The sequence below is a fragment of the Rhopalosiphum maidis genome, chromosome 1, assembly GCF_003676215.2.
Source record: "Rhopalosiphum maidis isolate BTI-1 chromosome 1, ASM367621v3, whole genome shotgun sequence".
Classification (NCBI taxonomy): Eukaryota; Metazoa; Arthropoda; class Insecta; order Hemiptera; family Aphididae; genus Rhopalosiphum; species Rhopalosiphum maidis.
In genome coordinates, this window is record NC_040877.1 from 72,338,634 (window position 1) to 72,347,965 (window position 9,332).

Below are 9,332 nucleotides of genomic sequence, written 5' to 3' on the forward strand. Positions count from 1 at the left end.
ACTTAAGAGGACGCCATACCCGCATGTGTTGTCTCTGTCTTACTAGCGTACATCATAACAAATTTTCGTTCAGCAGAATACATTTTGTGATGTTAGCTTTAATATTAGAGTAAATTTACCTATTATCAAATTTAAAGGTAAGAATATTATCTAGACAATGACATATGCTTTTAACGTTATGATTAACTTATTGTTATTACAACTTTAAAATGATAATATCAATAAAATCATGTCATTGTCTAATTGTGAAAATTTGTTATGATGTTCGTTAATAAGACAGAGATAACACATGCGAGTATGGCGTCCTCTTAACAACGTATACAATGATTTATTCAATGTCTAAATTAGTTATTATAATACAGTACACTAAAACCCGAGTAGCACTGTTTTTAAGGGTAGTATACTAATATTGTATATTGAAGTCTAATGATCACGCCATCACGGGAGTAGCGGAGAACGAGTTGAGCAATCAGATTAATTATTATATTAATATGAAATTATATGTGACTTGTCTATAAGGTATATTATTATACAAATAGTAAGTCAGATTAAAATGTTTAATAAGAAAGACTATGAGCATGACAAAATATTTATTATACATTTTGTCATAATAATATCGAGTATCAAACTCAACAAGTCTGCGATTCAAACACTATTGATATATAATTATATAAATAACGTAAATAATATATATATACGCTTGTGGTTCACGTTCCTGTATTCTGCTAACCTAAGCAATAAATTCATCGAGCGCGACATAAACGACGAGTCAGTAATCTATGTAGATACCTATCGTTACAATATATTTTTATGAGTAATGTGACAAAAATATGACAGGTATGTGAATGTGTAGTTCGTGCTCCTAAACAATCTAAACACAACACCTGCACGGCTGCACTATCTGCCTACTTAATAAAGTGTCTTGTCTCTTGTATCCTGACAACTTCAACCGGATACATTTTGTCCCGTTTTAATCCTATTATCTCATAATGGATTCTCCATATTATGTCTAAAAAATTAAATTGAAACCAGTTATAAATTAATATAATAGTTTCATTTGAAAAAAAAATAAGTTCATTAGCAGTTATTTTACGTTAAACTAAAAGTGGATAAATATTGCAGTGTATTATATATAGCTGCCGCCGCGGAAAACGAATTTGTGACGTCACACGCAATATTAAAAGTCCCAGTCACAAGCAAACGGGTTGTCACAAACGAATTTTAGTGGTATCATGTTTTTCGCCATGGTATGTACTATACTGCTATAATTTAAAGTTTAAAAATTAAACAAAAAAAACATTTTGATAAGTGGGATGATCCTTTAATTTTCAATTCCCCTCCATTGAAAAATCTTAAGTACGCCACTGATGTATATATAATATAAACTGAGTTAACTTACATACCTACATAAATTAAATAGAAAAAATAAATAAAAAAAAATTGAAATAGAATTGCAGATAGATTATTTAACTACATTATATTATGTTAATAAAACAATATCATTATATTATATTACGGCAAACTGTATTGAAAATAGTTACAGCTTATTCATAAAATGGACTGATGTCCAAGTGATGCAGTCTCTTAATAGTAATAAATTTGTACAAATTATACTTTACAATTTTTTTAACATGCAAACACTGTACAACAACTCTCATAATATTGTTGAGGTATAAAATTTAGACAAGATAAAATATCAAAGAAATAAATCCCCAAATTATAATATTGTTCCTAAGTACAGTACACAAATAAATTCTTACTATTTCTTTCAATTTTGATAGAATTATACAAAATGTAATTAGGCTATAAAATAAATACTTAACATTAAGTCTTACAATAAAAAAAAAAATTGTATTTTTTTAATATGTACTCTTCCATTAATCCTGGAAGTAATACATAAATCATAAAGGCCATTTATTGTTTATTGTTCATAAATCATAAATAGTAACTAAACAAGCAGTTTGGGAAGTTTTATTTTGAGCTTTGCAATATATATATATAAATATGCTTATATATTACAAAATGTTTGTAAATAATTATATATATATTTTTTTTACAGTGTTGTTTTAACAATACGACTATAGTAGAATAAGCAGATATCAACGCACACAACTCCTTTAAACACATTTTATGTGTGTCATTTATTGATACATAAAAAAACCGTAATTAGTAACATCAAAATTAATCACAATTTAATAAATACACAAAAAAAAAATTGAACTCTGAACTCATAAAAAATGTAAGAATCAATATTAAAAAAAATATATATCATAATAACCCATGAGTATTTATGTTTGACTTGTGTCTGTTAAATATGTCACGGGTCAAATAGTCCAGCTGGCAGCTAGAACACTTTATTCAAAACTTGGATAAAATTAGGTTACCAAATTGAAAAGTATAAAAGTTATATTTTCTACAATTATACAAAGAAACTAAACAAAATGATAAAAGTAACGTAAATATTATACTGTAAACAAGTTTGACAAATATTTTTTTTTTAAAATGAGACGTACTTAGGTTTTTTTTTATTAGGAATGAAAAGTTTAGGTGGTATAAGACTGTTGTTTAACCATCTTCTTTAGGAGGGGTAAACCAACCTAAAAAAAAACGAAAACATCATTATTTTTTTTTACTCAGAACAAATATATAAAATATTTATACACCATAAAACCAAAAATTATTTTAAGATTTGTAATTGCTTACCATTTTTTTCATGTATTTGCACAAGAGATTTAAAAGATTGCTGTGCTCTGGCTAGAGAGTACTGACCCTAAAATAAAATTAATAATTATTAAATATGGTTGTTTAAACAACATTTATATTATTTAATTTAATATTAAATATTAGTTTTAAATAGATTTCCACATACTACTGGATATGTTGCATGGGATACCTGGTTCATTGTTTTTGGAACACCAAACTGTATTCTTGCTTTTCCTTTAACCAAAGTAGCGGCAATTTGCATAATTACTGCTTCAACAGTGTATGCTGAGCTCCATCCTTGTTTGGTAAGCAATTCCATGCATATTGCACCCCCAACTAGGACATAACCACCTTGAATGATAGGATGAACAACGCGCACAAATGGTGGCTCAAAGGGATATGTCTCTTTGAATGTAATATTTAATAGCACAAAGTCTTTTCCTTCTTTCTCCTTTAACTTTTGTAAATCATGGTATAAAGAAGAATCTGGATCAACTGTCATTAATTTTATATTCCACTCATAGATGCTGTCACAAACAAGTTCCACACTATACATTCCTAAATAATTATAATTAGTTATTATTTACACACAACACATTTATTTTAGTTTAAAAAATATGATACGTCAATTTATAGTTTTTGTCTTATCACATGTTACAATTTACTGGCTTTCTTATGTATACAATTTAACATATGTTTAAAACAATATTTGTTATCTGTTGGTATATACATCAATTAGTGTTTATGTTACTCACTAGTCACTAGGCATTGCCAGTGATTTAAAGTTCAGTTTTTACATTAATTTATTGAGACATTGCTGTTTTATTTGTTATAATGTACAAAGTAATTGTACACAATGTACAGTTTGGAACAGTAAATTTTCTTAAATCATTAACATGGTGTCCAGTAGTATATTTGATGTAATTTATACTTTTAGATTTCAAAAGTAAAAAATTTCTAAAACCTCAACATTGGCACCAAATATTAATTATACAAGAACTATCTAAACATGATATATATTTAAAATGTATTGGTTCTCAACCTTTTTTCATTTACGCACCCCTTGACCACTCACCACTACTTTATGGACCCCAAATGCCAACTTGTCGTATATTTTCACATAAGACAGATATAAATTTAAGAAATAAGTTTAATAATTTCAATTAAATACAACAAATTTCATTTTTTCCATTATCCTTTTTTTTCCGGGGACCCCCGGTTGAGAACCGTTGTTTTAGGTATTTATAAATTTGAAATTTTCCAAGTATTTTTGTGTTTTGTTTAGAAACTGTAATTAAAATGTTTCCCATAATTTATTTAACAGTAATTTAAAAATAAAATGTATTGTTGTAATTTAAAAAAGAGTATTAAAAAACATACAAAATAAAAAAAATTTGTTGTTTGATTTATTCAATAATTTACAAAACTTATAATTTTATTTTTTAACATTTAATTCAGTGTTTCCCAACTTTTTTTTTACTTGCTGAACCTTTGCAGGAACTTGAACGTTTTGTGCAACTCCCACATAATTTTCAAATCATAATTCAAATCAAAAATATTATTAATTTATTTATATTTTCTCAAATTTCTCACAGAACCCTTGGCACCGGCTGACGGAACCCTTAGGTTCCGCAGAACACCAGTTGGGAAACACTGATTTAATTAATGTACACATAACAGCTATAACTTTGTGATTTTTTTGTACTATACAAAGATGATAGCTGTATTAAAATTTCAATATAATGTATAGTTATTTTTAAATATTAAAAATATTTAAAAAGATATTTTTGTTAAACATGCGCCTGTAAATCACAACGGTGTAGCAATACAAAAATTACTTTTATAAGATTTTAAACATTTAAAAAAAACTAAATACTTTAGAAAAATTCTAGTTTTACTAACATAATGCATACAATAAAAATTAGAAAATATACTTAAAAGGTAGGTAAATTATCGTGTAAAGTGAATAATTTTTAAACATATAATATAGGCAACTACGGAGAATCTGGTACAATGACGTTATGTGCCTTTATATCAATTCCTCATAAAGTCATAACTAATTGAACAATGTTAAACCAATTGCATGTTTGTTAAAAGTGAACATTCTTAATTTTTTTTTTTTTTTTATTTTGTGCTCCTTTAACTGTAGATGATAAATTTATTTCTAATTACCTACATAGAATATTATAATCTTATTATAAACATAATACAGCAAACAATCCATCATGATAATTTCCATTAACTATTTACTCAGTCTTAATTTTGTACACAATAATTTAATGGCAAGTTATCCTCAAAAAACACCATAGAGTTCTCTAGTTTTAATAATTTTCATTATTCGTTGTATAAATTGTACCATTATTTTGTTTTATTTTATATATACGTTATCAGTAAAAGCTTGACAGTCAATGATACCAAATACCATCTTAAATAAAAATGTTGGATTTTATAGCTAAAGTTAAATATGTATGGGACAAAAACAAATTGGTATAACACTTCTTTTAAACAAATGACATAATTTAATATATAATATAACTATTTATTACCTTTTTTGAAACTATCAGATCTGTATATATCTCTAAGCTCTTTCATAAGACGATCAGTAGCTTGAACAGATCCGGTTACAGCTCCTTTTAAGTAATCTTGACGTTGGTTTTGTCGTAATCTTTCCAAAGTTTCCAAGTGTTGAATTTCCATATCATCAACCTTTATTTACCATAATTAAGATTAAATAATAAATAAAAAATTTATATTCATATTATATACTGACTTGTTTTTTGGTAGATTCAGTGGTAGATTCTTCCATATCAAGTTGAATATATTCTTCAACCTCTTCTTCGTCATCATCATCATCATCTTCTTCATCTGTAAGTTTACTAGAGCAAGAGGTAGAAGTTGATGCCCCAGAACTAGAGGGCATTTGTATCAGTCTTTGTAACTCGGATGGTTCAGATAAACAATATGTACGGCACAATTCACTAACCAATATTCCAACTTGGTTAATAACCTATGGAAAAATTGCATTTTATGATTAACAAATACCTTGAAAGTTCTCAAGTATATAAAGGAACATTTAATAAATAATATATTAATATTTTATAAGTTATGTAGATATGTTTTACATTCAATACCTAATTATTAGGAATATGATCTCTAGCTCATTAAGCCCTCAAACTTTAAAAAATTTAAGTTTAAATTTGAATCAAAACATTTTAAACAGTAAGCATAATCAAGTTTGAAATGTCTAAAATATAACAAAAGGTTTATTTAAATTTACTATATTTTTTTAAAAAATTTTTATCATACATTTTTAAGATTTTGAAAAAGATTCAAAATTACAAAAACATAAGTTTGACCAATCCCTATTATATTATTAATAATTTACAATTTACTTAAAAATAAAAAAATTGCCTTCTCATATTTACAAATTTTTATTTTTAGGTAAATATTTTAATAATGTGACCTAAATGCTTAAAAAAATAAATTAAATATGTTTAATACTATTTATATAATTGTATTAATTATTAATGATCAGTGGCGTGCTCACGGGGAAGGGGGGATCAGGGTGTCATACCCCCCCTTTGGATTTATCGTAATGATATATTATCTACATGAAAAAAAATTTAGGGTCTGTGACAAGTCAAAAATGAATATTCATCCCTTTCAAAAAAGCTGAGCACGCCACTGTTAATGATGTTAAATAAAAGATACATTAATGATTTTACTGGAGAACATACCAATATTTATAAGATTACATAGTTTAAAAACATAATATAATAGTTGCTACAGCTGCAATAACTATTTTAATCAATCTAAGATATTAATGAGTTTTATCAAAAATTATTATGAGCACTGTTTAAAACCAACTCATCCAACTCTATATAATCTAGAGTTCAAAAACTACTCTAGTCTAGACTCTAGACTAATACAAATTAATTTCTGTTTTAAGTTTTAAATAAAATGTTAATTTCATTATAATATATGATTTACAGTATATTTTTAAATGTTTTATACCAGTTTATTTTAAAATAATATGCTGCTATATTTTTATTATATAATATTATTAAGCTTTTCTCTTTTTCTGTAAGGGGTATTCATTCAGATTTCAACAACTAAAAAAAGTTAGATCTAATATTGAATATAATATAAATTTGTTAACAGAGCTATACAATACTCAGTTCATCAGTTTCATTACAGTGTTCTTCATACGTCATAAGAACTACAGATTTTTTGAATTTCTAATAGTTATGATTACATATAATTTTTATAGGCACTTGTTTTATGTGTGTTTTTGTGATTAGTTAATATAACAAAAACAAACAATATAAAAATTTAAAAAAAAACTCAAATAAAATAATTAATATTTGAAGCTACTACTATCGATATTTTAAACTATAATTAACTGTTGGTCAATTGACCAAAATCTACCACTTAATTTTTAACTAATTTTATTGGTCAATTTTACATTTTATTGAATTAAGCAGTATTGAATATATATTTTTTTTATAGTAAAATATTAATAGATAATAATACTATAATGCAAATAGTGATTAATATTGTGATATGTCTACAATGGAATATTATAAATTAAAATATGATACAATATGAATAAGCAATAATTACTTACAAAAAGATAATTTATTAATTTTCTCATGTGTTACCTTTTCAACATATTTTTTTTCTTATTATAACATATAAATTAATAGTTACTTGTTTTACAAGTATTCTATTGATGATCCACCTTAACCCTTAAAGTAAATGGGCATTAAGTGTTTATAGTACATGAACTTATTATGTTCACCTGTTACTACAAATTATACTGTCCAGGTATTTAATTATTTTTGAAATTGTATGTTAAGATATATATTTGACTTATAGGTTATAACGGTAAATATTAAGTTTGGAAAGTATCAATAAATGTGTATTTCTTAACGTATATAAGAAATAAAATTTATAATTCTATGCTATAAAGTTAGTGTTATTTAAATTCTCAAACAGTAGGTTTGCTAAATATTAGACAAATACTAAGATGTACTCACATGATTATTGAGTCCGGAAGTTTGGCCTAGCTTTTCGATAGCATTTGTCACCTTACAGTCATCAGTATCAGCAAACCAGACAGGTGGAGTGCCGGGATATGTTTCCTGTAGACAATTTAGTGTATCAAAAAAAAAAAGAATGGATACAACACCACAGACAAATGCACAGATGAACACGCATAGAGTTTAGTCTGTTTGGGGGTACTTACTGTGATGTTACCAATGATCTCGAACTGTCGCCCGGTGGGTCCAACAAACTTGCATATTACTTCGTCAACGGTGGCTGTATGCACCTGGAACCGGTCATGGTTCTTGGGGAACGTAGACTCGATCACTTTGATCTCCTGTTTCAACACGTTCAGACAAGCCATTGTAAGTCGCGCATCGACACCTGGTCGAGCGATAACGACGATCTATTGCCTGAATATTGACCGGAATACCGGGCGAACGTGGTCGTGGACCATGTCCGGTTTGCGAAAGGTCAGTTTATACGATGATACACGTTGTCCAAGAAGATGTGACTTGTACGGCGGAGATTTTAAACAGTGAACAAAAATGAACGATGTATTATTATTATTATTATATTATTCTGGTGGCTGTATCCATTGGCGCGTGAGGCAACAGAACGCGGCGGCGGCGAAGACAACGACAGTGATGATGATATCTGCGGACGACGAATGGACCGCGGACGAAAAACGTTGGAAAATATGCTGTACACACGATAGCGGCGTATATGTAACAATAATATCTGATATTTTATTAAACAAATAATGAAATAACAATATTATTATTATTATTATTACTATTATTATTATTATTACGACGGTGGTGCGAGCTGCAGATGATAATAAACTTTTTTAACGCGACCGTCTGTGTCCGGGAACGTAAAAAAAAAAAAACCAAACAATAACAAAAAGGAGAAAAACGTGGAGAAGAGATAAAGGAACGTAATATATTATTATTCGTGCGCGAGTATATATGTATATTATTATTACTAACGTATAGATATATTATTATTGTGAGTGTGTGAGAGTGTATACGTACCGCCGCCGCGTATTATTATTTTCCTTTCGGGGAAAAAATAAAAAAATATTGCGTTCGCGATCAGATGGACAGCCGCTGCCGCGCGTATTAGTGCCTGGTGGACGGACAACGGTGGCGGGCGGCGACGACGGTGTTTGGTGATGGTCGGGTGGTGGCGCCTTTGCTATGGTAGTGGTTGTTGTCGTCGTCGGCCGAATTCGGCGCTCGGCGGTGGCTGTAGACTGTAGTGGTACCACTCTAAACGAACCATCCGGTTTGCCGGTAGAGAGCGCTACCCCACCACTCCCGAAACAGCTTCTTGCCAAACCGGACGGGTACCATCCAAACATCTCAGTAGGTATCTCGCTATCTCTGTACAGTACGTCAGTACATCCAACAATAATAATTGCGTTTCACACACCTGTAGTGCGGCTGTACCGCAGACCGAACACCAGCTGTCACCGCCGTGGTGTTCATTTCGTATTTTACTTATTTTTATTTCTTATATCGTCCTCGTTCGTGCGATGTTTTCTTTCTTTTTTGTTAACGCCATCAGACGACCTCGGC

General features: G+C 28.7%; 1 protein-coding gene across 3 annotated transcripts; it reads right to left on the reverse strand.

Annotated features, from left to right (window-relative positions):
• Nucleotides 1-2,113: 2,113 nt before the first annotated feature.
• On the reverse strand, nucleotides 2,114-8,960 carry LOC113561350 (ubiquitin-conjugating enzyme E2 Q2). Of its 3 annotated transcripts, XM_026967701.1 has the most exons (8): nucleotides 8,546-8,960; nucleotides 7,952-8,452; nucleotides 7,743-7,847; nucleotides 5,474-5,710; nucleotides 5,250-5,409; nucleotides 2,870-3,261; nucleotides 2,704-2,770; nucleotides 2,114-2,597 (listed from the first exon to the last, which is right to left on the reverse strand). In XM_026967701.1, the coding sequence occupies exons 2-8, from the start codon at nucleotides 8,111-8,113 to the stop codon at nucleotides 2,566-2,568; spliced, it is 1,155 nt and encodes a 384-aa protein (XP_026823502.1). In that variant the 5' UTR covers nucleotides 8,114-8,452; nucleotides 8,546-8,960; the 3' UTR covers nucleotides 2,114-2,565. The 3 variants fall into 3 exon arrangements, with proteins under 3 accessions (XP_026823502.1, XP_026823501.1, XP_026823503.1); XM_026967700.1 differs by having other exon boundaries at nucleotides 7,952-8,960; XM_026967702.1 differs by having other exon boundaries at nucleotides 2,894-3,261; nucleotides 7,952-8,953.
• Nucleotides 8,961-9,332: the final 372 nt, after the last annotated feature.

Excerpts from the sequence above, each read along its gene's own strand:
- LOC113561350 (XM_026967701.1), bottom strand. The coding sequence starts at position 8,113 with ATGGCTTGTCTGAACGTGTTGAAACAGGAGATCAAAGTGATCGAGTCT. Across the intron at positions 5,410-5,473 it reads CTGAATCTACCAAAAAACAA|GTTGATGATATGGAAATTCA; the intron begins GTCAGTATATAA and ends TGGTAAATAAAG. Across the intron at positions 2,771-2,869 it reads CCCATGCAACATATCCAGTA|GGTCAGTACTCTCTAGCCAG; the intron begins GTATGTGGAAAT and ends ATTTTATTTTAG.